The sequence below is a fragment of the Megascapheus bottae genome, chromosome 22, assembly GCF_031878675.1.
Source record: "Megascapheus bottae isolate mThoBot1 chromosome 22, mThoBot2.hap1, whole genome shotgun sequence".
Lineage (NCBI taxonomy): Eukaryota > Metazoa > Chordata > Mammalia > Rodentia > Geomyidae > Megascapheus > Megascapheus bottae.
The window spans coordinates 34,715,904-34,733,154 of NC_143530.1; the positions used below are offsets into that span (position 1 = coordinate 34,715,904).

The following is a 17,251-nucleotide window of genomic DNA, read 5'->3' on the forward strand; positions in this document are numbered from 1 at the left end:
GCTAGGTAAATGGATGCACCCCTTTACTCTCCTGACTGTTTTGAACCCAGTATGTAAGGTAAAACCATTAGACTCACTGCTCCAGAAGTGGCTTGATTAATATCTCATGAGTAAGATCTAAAGTATTTACAAAGAAACCATACCTATTTTTATGTACATTATTGACGAGATATGAAGTACATTTCCTCTGTCTTGCAAGGTACAATCCATTGTGCCTGTGTTCAAAATATACAATCTTGGCTCACAATTAAAACTTTAGATACAGAATGTTATATCAAAGTGAGTTCAAAACCCAGTCCCTTCTCTTACCACCAATATTTGTGGGCCAGTGAACTATCTTCTCTGAGCCTCAATTTCCTGCTTCATGAAATAGCTCCTCTCCTACAGCGCTGTAATGAAGGTAAAATGGGATACTATATACAGAAGTTTCTAGAGGGATGGGTAATACATCCACTAAATGTTTTCAGTTGACTATCTCCTTTTTTCCCCCTCCCTATCTCAGTTCTTTCACTTACTCCATGAGACTATTCTTCCTTGTATTCCTTAGGCCATTGGTAAAGATGCCTGGAGCCCTTGGAACACCACTAGATGCCCCTGAAAATTAAATGATAATATCTTAATTAATACCCTTGAGCCAGACACTGGGGTCTCAGGACTATGATTCAGAGCCATTGGGTTTTTTGTTTTGTTTTTTGGTTTTGTTTTTTGGTCTCAAAAGATTGTTAACCACCAGACAAGAATGTCTAGTATCTGCTTTTCATCCCTACCTTCCAGCTGCCATATAAACATCCAGCTCTGTGTGTTAATATAAACTATGAGAACTAAACCATGGAGGAGGAAAGCAGATAGAAGGAAAGGGATAGGGCAAAAGGTGAACTATGAAATTACATGTTTCTTTTTTTCATCCTTCCTGCAATACCCAAGCGTAGTTGAAATGTGCTATTGTTGCTGGATAGAGAAGCCATCTTGCAGGACAAAGCAGCAAGTCTCCAGTTAATACACCAAGGAGTAAAATGCTGTGTCTGTCACCCTGGAAACCAGCATGTGCTCTAACTTCTTGATCCCATTGACATCTTTATGAAATTAGCCTGGAAATCGGTCTCTTAATCCACTAACGTCTAATGCTGTGTTTTTGTAAATACACAATTTAGTTCCATTCAGTAGTGGAAGGTTTGTTGTGATTATGTTGATTTAGCGCATCACCGTGAACATCATAGCTTATGCTTTGTTAACTAGATTCCCCATTTGTGTCACTGAAGAGTTATGTGAAAAGTCCAAAGTAGAGGGGCTGGGAACAGTTGTTTGGAAACAATGAAAGGAAGAAGGTTAATTGAATCTAAATGAGACATGGCAATAACTTAAAGCTTAATTGAAAGCTTCAAAGAAAGCTAATGATTTTATATGATGTCAGTAAGATTTCTTTTGGATAAAATATTTGAAGGTAGAACACATTGGTCACTGGTATTACCTCATTCTTTAGTTTAGGATGGTAAAAAGACATCCACAGAAGTTCCCTATGTTTAGGAATTCTTTAAATGAAGGATCGGAATTATACATGTAGTGAATCTGAAAAAGAATTAAAATATGATCCAGGTTCAGGATGAAGTTCAGTGACAGAGCACTAGACTGGCATGGAGGAGGCCTTGGGCTTGATCTTCATAAAGGAAAAACAGCAAATGTGTTCTGGCTCCACATTTCTCTTTATTCTTGTTGGACTTCATGCAATAAAAGGACTCAAAATTGCCCAAAGAGTTGCAGAGGTAGAATACCAAGAAAACTATTTTTTCTTTCCAATGTTTTGTATTTCCTAATGCTCAAGCAGTGACTATTGGATAGCTGTTTTTTCTTTAATAAAAAAAATATATGTATTCTGAGTTAGCTCTAGGAATATCATGATTACTTTTAGAAAAACCAGCTTGCAAAAGCGATAGGCTGACATTACCTGTAGCTGTCTTCAGAGGTCTGATTCCATCGTTAGCAGACTGCTGTCTCTAGGTCCTTCCTGCCTTGATGTCTGTGCATGGGTCTCCAGCCTTCTGTTCATCCTGGCTCTGCAGCTCCATCGGCTATTGCAACGTTTCAATCCATCTTTCCCACATTCCATCCCTGCCAGTCACTCTGCATAGATTTAGAGAACTAGAACTGTACTTATTAACTCTCTCCTAGCTTCATCTCCAACTTCGCCCCTGCTATGCGACATGGGAGTTGCCAGTGAACTTTTCTTTTTTCCCTTGAAGATGTTGATCTCATTCAGAAATACTTGTGAAACTAGGGCTCCTTTTTAAAAAAGTTTAATTTTAGTAACTACACATAGAAGCGCCATAGCAGATTGCTGTCCGGCCACCTTTACCATGCTTCCACAGGTAATTAGAATTCTGTCCTATTCCCCATCACCGCCACTATCAGGAAATCACTGTCCTGAAGAGAATGAGAGCTACACAGTAAGAAATGGGTTGATTCTGTCTGGTGGGTACTGCCAGTTAGGCCTGGGCAACCGAATTGTACAACAGTTCCCCAGGCATTTAGAAGGAATGTTAGCTAAAATGAGTTTCCCCTTTCTTCCTTGTCTTTATGCAGTTCTGAGCAGCGAGTTCCCTGTTCCACTTCTTACCACAGCTCTGGTTTGCACTCCAGTGACGGTGTCACAAAAGCAGGACCCCTGGGTCTCCCAGAAATAAGACAAGTGCCAACCGTTGTGATTGAATGTGATGACAATAAAGAAAATGTGCCTCATGAGTCGGACTATGAAGACTCTTCTTGCCTATACACAAGAGAAGAGGAGGAAGAGGAGGAGGATGAAGATGATGACAGCTCGTTGTACACCAGTATGTGCATGGGAAGCATGGTGGTGTGAGAAGTGAGCTAACCCAGATACCTGGGTCCTAGGTTCTAATAAGGCTTGTAGTACTTGGCCCCTGGGTTAATGAGAACCTCAGTTTCAGCAGTAATAGGAGAGGATAAATACCTTCTAAAGGCATAGCTGTAGCCAGGAGTTTAGCCTAGTGGCAGGAGTGCTTGCCTAGCATGTACAAAGACCTGGGTTCAATTCCTTGGTACCACATACATAGAAAAAGCTGAAACTGGTGCTTTGGCTCAAGTAATAGAGTGCTAGCCTTGAGAAAGTCCAAGGATAGAGCTCACACTCTGAGTTCAAGCCCCAGGACTAGCAAAAAAGAAAAGAAAAAGAAAAGAAGGGGCCGGGAGTTTGGCCTAGTGGTAGCGTGCTTACCTAGCATGCACGAAGACCTGGGTTCGATTCCTCGGTACCATATACATAGAAAAAAAGCCGGAAATGGTGCTGAGGCTCAAGTGGTAGAGCTCTAGCCTTGAGAAAGTCCAAGGACAGTGCTCAGGCCCTGAGCTCAAGCCAAGGACTGGCAAAAAAAAAAAAAAAAAAAAAGGAAAAAGAAAAGAAAAGAAAAAAACCCTAAATGCATAGCTGTAAAAATTGCAACACCATTCTACCACCTTCATATCTCTTTCTTTTCCTTTTTAGAATGCAATCCTTCTTTTTTATTGCAGAGTTGAAAGGGCTTTGCCAAAACTCTGTTTCCCTTTAGGAAATATACAGAAATATTAATTGTTACGTATATAACTGATCCATATTAAATAAACCCTATCAACTTTTTGGGGAGTGAATGTAAATCTGTCATGTAAGACCTTTGAATAGACTAAGAGAAAAGAAGAAATCCAAGTTCAAAAGCTATCAGTCTTGCCCTGAATAATAAATAAACACTAGTAATATGTGTACAGCCTAATAGTTGGCCAGTTTGCAACAATCGAATTAGTGATAACAACCTCCATTTAGTGGACATGTACCATGTGCCCAGCAAAGTGCTACATGTTGCTTATGCGTACCTTACAACTGTCTTGAAGCATAGGTATTATTTGCCCCATTTTACAGGTAAGGACAGAAAACAGCGGGGAAGGAACTGCCTCAAAGCCTTGCATGTGCTAAAAAGTAGTTCTGGGATTTGATTCCATAGCCAATATTCTAAACCTATGCAAGAACAAAAAAGAAAACATTCGCAGGGATGGGGGAAGGGAAATAGGGACCACAACATGAGAAAGGGTATCAGTGTTTGTCAAGTAATGCACCTTCTATCTGGTGAATATCTGGTGAATATAATGTAACCCTTCTATTAATTACAATAAAAAATGTGAAAAAAAAGGAAAAAAATCATTGCTAAGTAAGATCCAAGGGAATCCTTGAACCTGCTGCTAGCTTATATCCACTTCTTGCTTTCTGCTTACCAGGCTATGCAGAGCTAGCTACATTTGAGATCTGGGAGCTATAAAATGACCAAAGTGATGGGGGTAGAGAGACTTAAAGACCAAAATGACTCAAGAGTGAAAGAAGTAGCTGTGCCACCTTGCCAGGGAATTAAACTCTCTGTCCTAGAGTCCCTCAGTTTCAACATTCGTGACATTTTCATCAAGATCTGAGTACTGTAGGATGTTTACAACCTCCCTGGCTTCTACTCGTTAGATGCCAATAGCTACTGTTATACCACAGTCTCAGATTTGTCAACCAAAAATGCCTTTAGATTTTTTTTCAACTGCTTTCTGACAGCAAAAGCAGCCGTGGTATTTATAGATTTATACCAACATCTCTGCCTATTCAGATCATGTATGTTAAAACAAAATTAACCCAAGAATATTGTGTTTCCTTATCTCCACATCTACCCGACCTAGCCCTTGCGTCATCTTTTACCCTACCTACCCTACCCCCAACCCCTCCCTCAGCTCCTAAATAGCTCTTTTCTTTCTCTGGGGAGTTCCTACTTTACAGCAGGTAAGGATTCTTACCAACCTCATGCTGTGGGAATGCCTCATCCCCTTCCAGTTTCAACCCCTCCTAAGTGAAGCCCTCCCTGGCTGCTCCCCCTCTGCAGTGGGTGGCTCTGCACAGCTATGCCTGTTCTTTATAATGTTGACTACATGCGGGGATTTTTCTAGAGGAAGAGACTGGCTTTCCCCATTTCTCCCCCACATATCCTGCACAGTACCACCTGTATATAAAGTGTATAGATGACTGGGACTCTACTAAGAGAGCTCCTATCAAAGCCTTTGGGGGGGTCTTTCTTCTTGCCTTTTACCCTATGACCCACAGCAGATAGTATGGGAACCCATGCAGTTACTTGTCTGTGTCAATGAACCCACTTCTCCCTCCTGCAGGCTCCCTAGCCATGAAAGTCTGCAGGAAGGACTCCTTAGCCATCAAACTCAGCAACAGGCCCTCCAAGCGGGAGCTAGAAGAAAAGAATATCCTCCCCAGACAGACGGATGAGGAGAGGCTGGAGCTGAGGCAGCAGATTGGCACGAAGCTCACCAGGTAGGAGAACAGTACCCTCTCTGCCCTCCTGACGTGAGATCTGGCTCTCCAGATGGTAATAGATCTCCATCCCCAGTTCATCCTCTGAATAACTTAACTAAGACCAGTTGAGGGTATTTGTCAGTATTGTTTTATAGGGCAGTGAGCCCCTGGGTTTGTTTCTGTCCATCCTCGTCTTAAAAATTTCAGTTGAGTCAAGGTTTTTTAGGGGGAGAACAAAAAAGCAAGCTTCCAAGGGTGAATCATCCTCCCCCAAGAAGATTGAAGACTTACCTATATCAGAGTTGTAGCTTTGTTAAGCACAAAACAATGGAAAAACCACTCTGCTGCACTGTTAAGTGGTTGGTAGTGATGCCCCGTTACTCCTCTGGGTCTCTTCTTGAGTGCTTATCTATGTGTGGATATTTAAGATACAGGTATGGCTTCCTGTTTTATCAGTAAACACCAGCCACATATTTGTACTCTACAACATCGTTTTACAGACTTGAGTAGCATTTGTTGAGTCATTATTTTCTAGGCATTTTTCTAAATATTTTGTGTGTATTCATTTCATTCTTGAGCCTCCCTATGAAATAGACATATCTGTGCCCATATTTATGCTTCTTGTTTGTGGTAGCACTTAACACATTGAGCATTTACATTATGTACACACTTCCAAGTGTATAGAGAAGATGCTGAAGGCAATTGGGATTTAATCTTACACTCTTCCTCTTAATAATTGTATAGCTTCAAATAACTCTGATTCTCTGGTTCGTTTTGCCTGTGATTCAATGTTTGTAAAACAGTAAGTTGAGTAAATCAAACAAGTTGATCTAAATATGTAAAACAATATTGGTCGTGTATGCTCCTGATCATCTGTTAAAATGTTATTTACTCCACCCAGCAACCGTTGAGTTTTACATCACCCATGTGGGGAAAGTGGTAGATATACAAGCATGAACCCCGTCCAACATTGTGCTGGTTTTTTTTCCCTCCATCCTGATCTACATTGTTATTTAAGAGCACCTGCTTTCTAGAGTTAATCTAGTTTCCTCTTGAAGTATGTTGCTCAATGACATGGACTATGTGAATAGTCAATACTAATGGATGAATTGCCCTCATATTATGGTCTCCATATCTCTCTCTCCCTCCCTCTTTTTCTCTCCTTCTCCCTTCTTTCTCTCATTGACTATACTAATGTAGTCACAGAATGATTGTCTGGATCTTACTCTGTCTTGGATGGTACTGGAATTTGTACTCAACATCTTCTTGCTAGGCAGATGCTTTACTACTTGAAACACAACTCTAGTTCCTTCTGCTTTGGCTATTTTTCAGTAAGATCTTGTGCTTTAGACCAGACCTGGATCTCGATTCTATTTACAACTCCCTCCCTAGTAGCTGGAATGATAGGCAAAATCCACCACACTCAGCTTTTCTTATTGATAATGGGTTAACGTTTTGCCCACATTTTGGCCTCACATCATGATCCTCCAGTCACCTCCTCTGAGTAATTTAGATCACAAACATGAGCCATTGTGCCCTGGGAAGGTCTTTCTTAAGATTTTAGGATGGACCTCTTAAGAGAGTATAGCCCATAGTCAGTGAATACTCTTTTTCTTCTGTTTAACAGAAGCGTCTATGAACTGCTGTCCATTGATCTTGTTCTCTTCATTATGCAGCTGCTCCAAGGATTCTCTCTCTTATCATGGTATGCTCTACAGCAGAGCTGATGTTCACAACATCTCAGTGTCAGTGCTTCTTTGGGGATCATTGTTCCAGATTCTGTTGCCAAAGTGACTGGACATAATGATTACCATCTCCCTAGGTCTCTTCTCCCAGACTACACATAGTCAAATCTCATCTCTGAGGGTGAGTAGAATGTACACATAATGAGAATGGCACTATCCTAAGGAGGAACTCGGGAAATAGAGAAGGAGCTCTTTGACACTAACCCCTCTTCCCAGAGTTCAGCTCCACTCCAAAATATGTATGCCCTTTGTTGTAACTCCTCCCTCTCCTCTGTCACAGGAGGAGCAGAGCCCAGAGGGGTAAATAATAGACTGCTCTGTGAATGGAGTAACATGCCCTCCCATCTGACTACCCAGGTTGGTGAGTGACAGAGAGAGAGACAATCCCCTAGCTTCATGCCTGAACACATTTCCACCCTCTACCTCCATGACAGCCGACACTCATGGCAACAAAACCCAGAGTGGAAAATAACACTGCTGACCCATGACAGGAAAAGAGTTCTCTGTATTCAAAACTTGTCTTTTAATGCCCCCCCACCACACACCCCATTGCCTTTTCTTGGCAAACAAGACATAAATATTGCCTGGAATTCCTAAAACTCACAGAAAGTTTACCTACCACGTGTTCATTCCGAGCCTTCTTTCGTTATGCATAGGAGAATGTAGAAGAAATAGGGATAGGCAGTGCTGGTATTATTCAAGGCAGTCCTGCATCCTAGTTCAGAATCTACGTCCTCTACTCCTTCTACTAAAGAGTTTCTTTTTGGGGGGTAGGGCCTGCGGTAGCTCTAACCAGATCTCAGGAACTGCTCCTAAAGGAGAGGATGTGAGAAGTGCTTAACAAATTGACAAGGTTGCTGAGAGCTCAGGAAAGGGTTAATTGGCATCTCAAAACCACCTCTAAGGTAATATAGTTGCGGATTCTTACCTAGAGAGTCTAAGACATGATTCAAGGAGGGCGCAACCCTGTGCTTCCAGCCAGGTATTCATCCGAAATCCAGGGCAAAATGAATAGGAAATTGGAGAGCCGGCAGGTGTTTGACCTGGATATTCTGGCTTCTAGCTCTGATTCCTATGTAGTCATTTGCCATTTGTGGGCTTTAAACTAGGCTATCTGGTCATTGTGGGCAAAAGGCATATCTCCTTGTTATAGAAAGTGACTAAAAGACTACAAGTCGGTTATAGACTTGACATTTTGAAGCCATTAGTCTGTGTTACTCTTGGGCTGTGCAAGGCAGCCATAATAAGCCAGAAATCTAAAACTCCTTGAAAACCATGTGTCCAGCTTTGCAGTCCTCATGCAAGAATCGAGATGGAAGGCATCATTTTAGCCTGACAGTTTTAATTGCAAAAGAAAGATAATGTGCAACATTCTAAAAATAGTACTAAAGTCAAGGATGGGGAAAGAAACACAGAAAAATAATGTCAGCTTCCACAAAGATGAAACTGGGACTTGAGACCCCCCAGGCCCAAACTCCAGGAATGTCCATGTCATGTCCAGCCACTTCCTGAACAAATAAAGGGACATGATAAAAAAAAAAAACACAGAAAGGAATCTATTCATACCTCTCTCCAACGTCTGCTGGTTTGGTGGAAAATCTGTGTTGTTCTTTGGCTTTAAATATGTACCACTTGAACCTCTTCTTTCACTTCTACATGATATCCTCCCTCGGGTGTGTGTGTGTGTGTGTGTGTGTGAGAGAGAGAGAGAGAGAGAGAGAGAGAGAGAGAGAGAGAGAGAGAGAGAGAGAGAGAGAGAGAGAGAGAGAGAGAGTGTCTGAGTGTATGTGTCCCTATTTTCCCCTTCTATGAGGACAACATTTAACACTTAGAACACACTTTAAAAAGATACCTGCATTTTTCAGTGGATTACCTTTATAAGACCTCTATAAATACCTTGTTTCCACACTCCGGGGTACTAAGATGTTAGGGTTTCAACATATAAAATTGGGGGAGACAGGATTCTTCCCTTAACATTTGGGGAAACAAAATGGTTCTACTTTTAAAAAAAACTAGGGAGGGGGGAACAAGACCTCAAGTGCAAGTGAGTATGGCAGATAGATATCATGAAAAAAATGAAGCAATCAGTTATGAAAATGCTAACCAGGACTACTGGGTCATGGGGCAAAATGAAAAGCCCCTTCCTTATATAAAGGGGCCATCACTATAATTCCCCCCACCCCTGCATTATTGTCTTAAAGAAATTAAGAGCTAGTAGGACATCAGTGACTCACACCTGAAATCCTAGCTACCCAGGAGACTGAGAACTCCATTTGAAGTCACCTTGGACATAAAAGTCTGTGAGATTCTTAATTAACTACCCAAAAGCCAAAAGTGAAATTGGCTCAAGTTGTAGAGTATCAACTTTGAAAGCCAAAAGTGTGAGGCCTGAATTCAAGCCCTAGTACTGGCACCAGAAAGGAAAGAAGAAAGGAAAAAAGGAAAGAAGAAAGGAGGGAGGGAGGGGGGAGGGGCAGAAGATAACAGCTACTTTGTATTTCTGAGAAAAGCATCTGAAATTTTTAAATGAGAATTCCAGTTTTACAAAACATTATTATATTAGCTTTCCATTACCGTAGCAAAGCCCTGAGTTAATAAACATACTTAGCTCATCGTTATATAGATTTCTGCCTCTTTGTTATTTGCAAAAGAGGCTGACAAATTCACTCAGGACGGTAGTAATACTCTGACCCTCCCCATGAAACCTGCATGGTAATTTTCTCTTCTTTAGGACTTAATAATATGCTAGAAAAAAATGAGTATCCTAGATCTGTATTTTTCACTCCTCTACAGTCCACAATATTGTCACTATAAGCAGCATATCAAATAATATGCAGAGAGGGTTGCATGCTGGTTTAAATCATAATGCAATGTTCAAGGGGGGAAATTGAAAACCATTTTTTATGTCCACAGCACATACAATAAAGAGTAATAATCCTGACTTCTCAATGTTGTTTGCCTAGTATTTATGATTTGAAAATCTTGGTGCTGCAGATCTGACACAATACCACCTCACTCCAAAGTGGCAAGCACCATCTCTCCCAGGAATCTGAGAACTAATTCTACATGGGAGCTGGCCTTGCCCAGGCTACATCGTTTCTTCTGCTGCAAAAACACATTCTAAAAATAGGTATAGCAATCAAAGGTTCAATGAATTCAATTCCACTTGAGCTTACTTAGTGTCCCTGGATATACCTGATGGTGAATTTACCATTTGAAAGGGAGAAGGGAAGAAAATAGACAAATTTGGACCCTTTTCCTTTTAGACCTAACCTTTCCAACCCACCTCTACCACTACCACCACCACCACCACCACCTCTCCCCTCCCCCATCCTCCCTTTCCACCCTGTCTTCTCCCTCCTCCTCTTCCTCCCTCTCCCGAGGTAACAGGAAATGGGATACAGCTTAAAAACACAAAAAAAGGAATGAGAAGAGGACATTTGCATCCCATAGATGGGAATACCCTGATGGGAATGCTTTTTGAAAGATCCTGAGACTTCCTGTGAGAATGAAAATAGCAACTTGGTGCAGGGAATGGGTCCAGATGAACATGAAGAAAGTGCAAAACTGAGCCATGCAGCTTTTGTATTACGAACACATGGACTCTGAGGATCATCCGGCATCATTCATGAACTCACTATACAGGAGAGAAAATGGTTTTTCCTTTGTATGACTACTCAATGATCATTTTTAAAAGGCAAAGGGAAAAAAAAAGGAAACTTATTTTGGACAGCCCTTAACAAAGGTTGGCATCCTCTGAATGGTACTTCTACCTGCCAAGGATATGGCACTACCCATTTAACAAGAAGTTAAAGAAACCACATGCTCATCAGATATTTGCATTCAGTGAAAGGTGAGGAAACTAGTCCCATAGGAAAAGTTGAATAAGGCCCCTTTGGGGACCTACACAAGCAGAATAAACTACACATGGGAAGTGCCGGCCTGGAGACACGGGTCACACTCATTCCAGGGCCCACAGTGATCCAGTATCGCTGGGATACTTAGTCACTAGCCTTCTCTTCCCAGACTCCCACTGTGGAGCATAAACACTGAGCTGGTGACCTCCCATGACAAGACAGAGTTCTTAAACCCTGACTCTGTGTGTGTATGCACGTTTGAAGACACATGTTTGCATACATGTCTGTCTGACTTAGAAGAAGAATGAACACATCTTAGCAGCTGTCAAGGTCACATTTTTTTTTTTTTTTGCCAGTCCTGGGCTTAAGCTCAGGGCCTGAGCACTGTCCTTGGATTTTTCTCAAGGCTAGAACTCTACCACTTGAGCCTCAGCACCACTTCTGGCTTTTTCTAAGTATGTGGTACCAAGGAATCGAACCCAGGTCTTCATGCATGCTAGGCAAGCACTCTGCCACTAGGCCAAACTCCCGGCCCCGCAAGGTCACATTTTTAGTCTGAAGTTAGAAGACTCCTGATGCTGCCTTGTTATGCACAGCCACCTTTTAGTTTTCATATGGCAATTTCTTAATCATTATTGAGCGGATCTGCAAGTATTGTTCTGTTAATTATTGTTTAACTATATGTTGAGCCATATATGTTTTTCTAATTTCTTTTGTTGGTCATGGGACTTGAACTCAAGGCCTGAGTGCTTTCCCTTTGCTCTTTCACTCAAGTTTTTTGATGGTTAATTTGAGATACGAATCTCTTGGTTTGTTTGTTCAGGCTGACTTTGAACTATGATCCTCAGCCTTCAATCCCTTGAGTAGCTAGCATTATAGACATGAGCATGGCTTGTTCTTGGTTTGGGGTGTTTTGTTTTGTTTTTGTTGTTCTGTTTCTCCTCCTACTTCCCCCCCAGTCATGGGGCTTGAACTCTGGGCCTGGGCCCTGTCCCTGAGCTCTTTAGCTCAAGACTAGTGCTCTACCACTTGAGCCATAGCACCACTTCCTGTTTTCTGGTGGTTAGTTGGAGGTAAGAGTCTCATGGGCTTTTTGTGCCCAGACTGGCTTTGAACGAAGATCCTCAGATCTCAGCTTCCTGAATATCTGAGATTACAAGCATGAGCCATTGGTACCTGGCACGTCCTTGGTTTTAATGGTGAAATTGGCATAGCCCATCTCCAGACTGATTTCCATGGTATCTAGTGCTCTGTCTTCCATACCAGATTTGTCATCAGGTTTGAAGGGATGTGATTTTTCTGCAGCTCCTGCACAGATCGTACATAAAGTTCTGAGTACTTAAATAGCAGAACTGCTTTACAACTGAACATTTGTGGCACAGTTGTTTTTTCATGGATGCCTGTACATTTTTATTTACTGTCAAAATAACTCAAATGCAAAATGCTAATAAAAGTAATACATTTTATTTATCTTCATTATGTTTATTTCAGTCCTCTTGGAATGCAACAATTTTTATAATAGTTTCAACAATTACATATATGCCAAAATGAAATAGTAATTTTCAAATAGAATATAAACAGGAAAACCATTCGCAAGATAAAAATGTTGGAAAAAATCATTTTCCTTGTGATTTTAAAAGCAATTCCTTTGAAATATAAGTGAATATACTTCTGTTTAGGGAAGTATGGTCCTGAAATTTTGATATTCTATTCCTTTGAATCATTAAAACAATAGTTTCTCAAAACTGGGCAGCCTAGTTAGATCCTTTGAAAAGCATTAAGCAGACAGCTACTTAGCAGGCACTGACAGGTAATCAATGTGGTAAAAAGAAGCTTGCCTATCTACCATAATTCCAGGCCTTTCCTTGTCTCTTATGACTTTCCTTATTTTTCTCAATCTTGTGTTTAAACTGACCAGTTTTAAATCTCCCATAATCTTAAATCTTCCCACTCTTAAAAGATGCTATTTTCAACCAGGTACCAGTAGCTCATGCTTGTAATCCTAGCTACTCAGAAGGCTGAGATCTGAGAATCTTGGTTTGAAGCCAGCTTGGCCAGAGAAACCCCAAGAGACTTACTTTCAATTAACTGCCAGAAGTGAAGCTGTACTAGTGAAGAGTACTAGCCTTGAGCACACAAACAAAGCTTAGTCATAGCACCTAAGCTCTGGGTTCAAGCCCCAGGACCAGCAAAAAGAAAAGAAAAAAAGTCTGTCATCACTCATTGTTTTGGGGACCCAAAATAATTAGCAGAAAGCAAGCAAGCTGGCATAGTTTTTGTGGTTCCACTTTACTGATCAGTGCTTAAAGAGCACAGTGTATTCAAGCTTTGGTGGTACTCTTTGACCTTAAGGAACTGAAACTATAGGCTGGTGGGCCAAATCCAGGACTCCAGATTCTTTGTCAACAAAACTATTGATATACCGTCATACTCATTCATTTCTGTTCTGACATTGAGCAAAGGCACCCTTGCCCTCTATCCTGATACCAGTCAATTTAGGAAGGGCATCTGCTTAAAATGTCTTTACTTGAGGGGGGGGAATTCTATCATCATCACACATACACATGGTATTTCTTTGTACTCATTTCTCTAATCATCAGAATGACCAAGCTGACTCTTATTAGTCCAGATGTGCCTGTAAAGTACCATATAGCATACAAATTATGACAGCTTTTAAACTTTGTTTTATGGCCGGCCTACGAAGTTACTTCAAGGAGAATCCAGCACCATCAAAAGTACTCACAGATTGGAGCATCAGGGAGCTAACGACCCGTTGGCATATATCATATCTCAAAACTCTAGGGAACAGGTGACAAATAGACCAGGTGTCTCTGGGGCATGCAGGACTACTCTAGCATCAGCAGCAATAGATTTCAAATCCACTGAATGTTTTTTTTTGGGGGGGGTAGATAGAACTGTTTATGAGAGGACCATGTCTTCATACAGTTCTTTCAGGAAAAAAAAAATGTTGTTCACCCATAGATTTATGCAAATCATCAGTAGTGCCCATGTCTGAACCTGAGAAAGCCACCATTAACAGTGGGCTTTGCACTGTTGTGGCCTGCCACCTCTGTCTCAGTCCACACTCTTCTCCCATGAATGGTGGCCAGCTAGGAAGGACAACTTTCAGGACTCCAAGTAGCCAACTATTTCTGTCTACTGTGTGTAGGAATCAGGTTACCAGCACACTGGGTCTCTCAGCAACCTCTTATTAGACTAGACACTCTGCTTTCCAGAAAAGCTAGCTTCTGGACAGGTGATTGTTAACGTCATCTACTGGTCCCTTCAGGAAGGACCTTCAGGAGCTGAGTGTATATGTCACACCTCAGGAGTTTTTGCTGAGGCTTCCAAAGAAGGAAGTGACAGTCGCAAGCACAGAGCTGCTAATGGAATCTGCTATTTTTGTGGGTTTTAGGACTTAAACTCAAGGCCTGTGCATTGTCCCTGAGCTCTTTTGCTCAAGTCTAGTGCTCTATCACTCTGAGCCATGGCACCAGTTCCGGTTTTCTGGTAGTTAATTGAAGATAAGAGGTTTATAGACTCCACTGACTGGGCTGGCTTTGAACCACAATCTTCAGATCTCAGGCTCTGAAGAAGCTAGGATAACAGGCATAAACCACCACTTGCCTGCTTTTAGAAAGCCATCACGTGTGTGTGTATGTGTGTGTGTGTGTGTGTGTGTGTGTGTGTGTGTGTGTGTGTGTGTGTGTATGTATGTGTGTTACTGAATCCCAACAAAGCATTGAGGAAAATGTGGACCCCCTAATCATTTCTGAGTTAACTCATGAAGCATGGCATTTTGGTATCATCTGGACTGTACACATCAACCTAACCATATTAGCCATGACAGCCACCCTCAATAGTGAGCCTGAGAGCTGCTTCTCTTTGTGGGAACACTGTGTCCTTGCCCAGGGCTCTGTGTTTGTCAGAAACAATCTTCCTTAAAGTACGCTGATAAGTACTGGGTTGTGGAGGCAAAGGTCAAGTGAAGAAAGGAATTCCTAGATATCCTCACTTCTTCCTCAGCCTAAAATAGGACTTTGGCTAAGATTTTCACCAAGATGAGAAATGTCTCCTTTTCTGAGGGAGGTTGTTTCTGTCAGTAGACCTGTGCCCTTCTGTTGGACAGTAATAACTAGGCACCATAAGGAGATGTAAAAGGGACTGACTGAGCTATCAGATAGCCAGCATATCTGAGAGAGGCAGAACTTGCTCTAAGGCCTGGATAAAGACACCCTGCCTCACAGAACAGTTGGAAAGTTTGCAAAGAAGGGAGATTATATGTCTGTGTGATCTTCATAATATTATATGGAAACCATTCGATTTTTTTTTCTTCATCCTCTTGCTTCGAGTATTATACCTTTAAAGGGAAAGTCACCCTTTGATTGCAGGACAGATGTGACATCTGACTACAAAGACTAGTATCTTCTCCCTCCTCTGATCCTTTCAGGGTCTCAAATCTGAGCATCTTTGAGCTGTGTTTTCCCATTGGTCAGTTTCCACCAAGAAGTACAGAGCTCACTCCTTGTGATTACCAGAAAAGGGTTTATTGACAAAAGCTGATTACAAAGGTGTGGGCAGGCTTTGCAACCTTCCTCTACCAGAAACTCCAGGCAGATGTCCCTTCCTCATCGCTCCAGGATGGGCAGATAAGATAAACTTCTTTTTCATTATGAAGCATGTAGATTACAGTTACATCTTCCAGAAAAACCCAGAAAACAATGGAACTGCTTCTCTATTTTTATATGATGACATTATAGATAAGTATACAACAGATTTAAAAGAAAAATTGTGAATTGAGAAATATCTGCCTTAGTTTCCAAAAAACATGAGGGTAATATATCTATAACTCCAATTTTTATTGATTTGTTTTGTTTTGTTTTTGTCAGTCCTGGGGCTTGAACTCAGGGTCCAAGCACTGTCTCTGAACTTTTTCACTCAAAGCTAGTGCTCTACCAATTTTGAACCACAGTGTCACTTTCTGGTTTTCTGGTGGTTAATTGGAGATAAGTCTCATGGACTTTCCTGCCTGGGATGGCTTTGAACCATGATCCTCAGATCTCAGCCTCCTGAATAGCTAGGCATGAGCCACCAGCATCCAGCTCCATAGTTTTTGTTTTTGTGCATGTGTATCAACTCCCAGCTCCCACCTTCAACCTTTTGATATTGCCTTAACCCAGTCATTTACCTTGATCTCTCATCAGACTACATTAATTTGATGCAGACTGTGATGGAAAGTTATCATAGAAATACTGTATGCCCGGCACTGGTTGCTCATGCTTATAATCCTAGCTATTCGGGAGGCTGAGATTTGAGGATCGAAGTTCAAAACCAGCCCGGGCAGGAAAGCCCCTGAAATCCAGAAGTGGTGCTGAGGCTCAGAGTAGTGGAGTAACCAGCCTTGAGTGAAATAAGCCAAGTGAGAGTGAGAGCACCAGAGTTTAGACCCAATGACCTCAATGACAAAAATGACAAAAACAAACTTTGTGCTCCTAGGGTGAATGCTATAATCAAAGGACTATAACTTCTACATGGTACCCTGTAGAACTATTAGAAATGAGAGAAAAGAAAAAGAAAAGGTGAACTCCTAGCATTTAAAGTTTGGTAGTGGTTAATGAAAAACCATAAAGCACAGTATACATTTGATGGCAGAGCTTTTTAAAATTATCCATACATAGTCTGCTAATATATACAGCTCTCATGGAAGGCCTTAGATAAGATCTGGCACATGGTTTGTAATTCATGGATGGACGAGATAATCCAAAGATGACTAAAAGACTAAAATCATCCTGGTCAGTTTAAAGAAATAGCATATTAGATCTTTCCTTCCCTATCCTTTCCTCGACTTCTGACCAACAAGGATGACTCCTCCTCCGACTCCTCTCCCTTCCCCTCCTTCCTCTGACTCCTTTTCATTCCTCCTCCTTCCTCCTCCTTCCTCCCACCCCATGTAATGCAGTCTGGCTTAAAACCCAAAATCCTAGCCAGTCACAGTGGCTCACGCCTGTAATCATAGCTACTCAGAAGGCTAAGATCTGAGGATCCTGGTTCAAAGCCAGCCGGGGGCACTAAAGTCACAGAGACTCTTATCTCCAGGTAACCACTAGAAAACAGGAGGCGGGGCTACGGCTCAAGGGTAGGGTGGTAGCCTTGAGCAGAAGAGCTCAGGGACAGCACCCAGGTTGGAAGTTCAAGCCCCATGACCCACAAAAAAAAAAAAAATCCTCCTGTCTTATTTAGCCTCCTGAGTGCTGGACTACAGGCATAGTCCATGCCAAATTGGAATTATCTTTTGTTTTGTTTTGCTGATATCAGGCTTTGAACTTAGGGCC

General features: G+C 41.6%; 1 protein-coding gene across 1 annotated transcript in view; it reads left to right on the top strand.

Moving 5' to 3' along the window:
- Window positions 1-17,251, top strand: part of Phactr1 (phosphatase and actin regulator 1) — a 412,563-nt gene that overhangs the window by 371,817 nt on the left and 23,495 nt on the right. Inside the window, 2 exon segments of the mRNA XM_090356490.1 lie at window positions 2,578-2,825; window positions 5,179-5,335. Coding sequence (XP_090212616.1) covers window positions 2,578-2,825; window positions 5,179-5,335 — 405 coding nt within the window.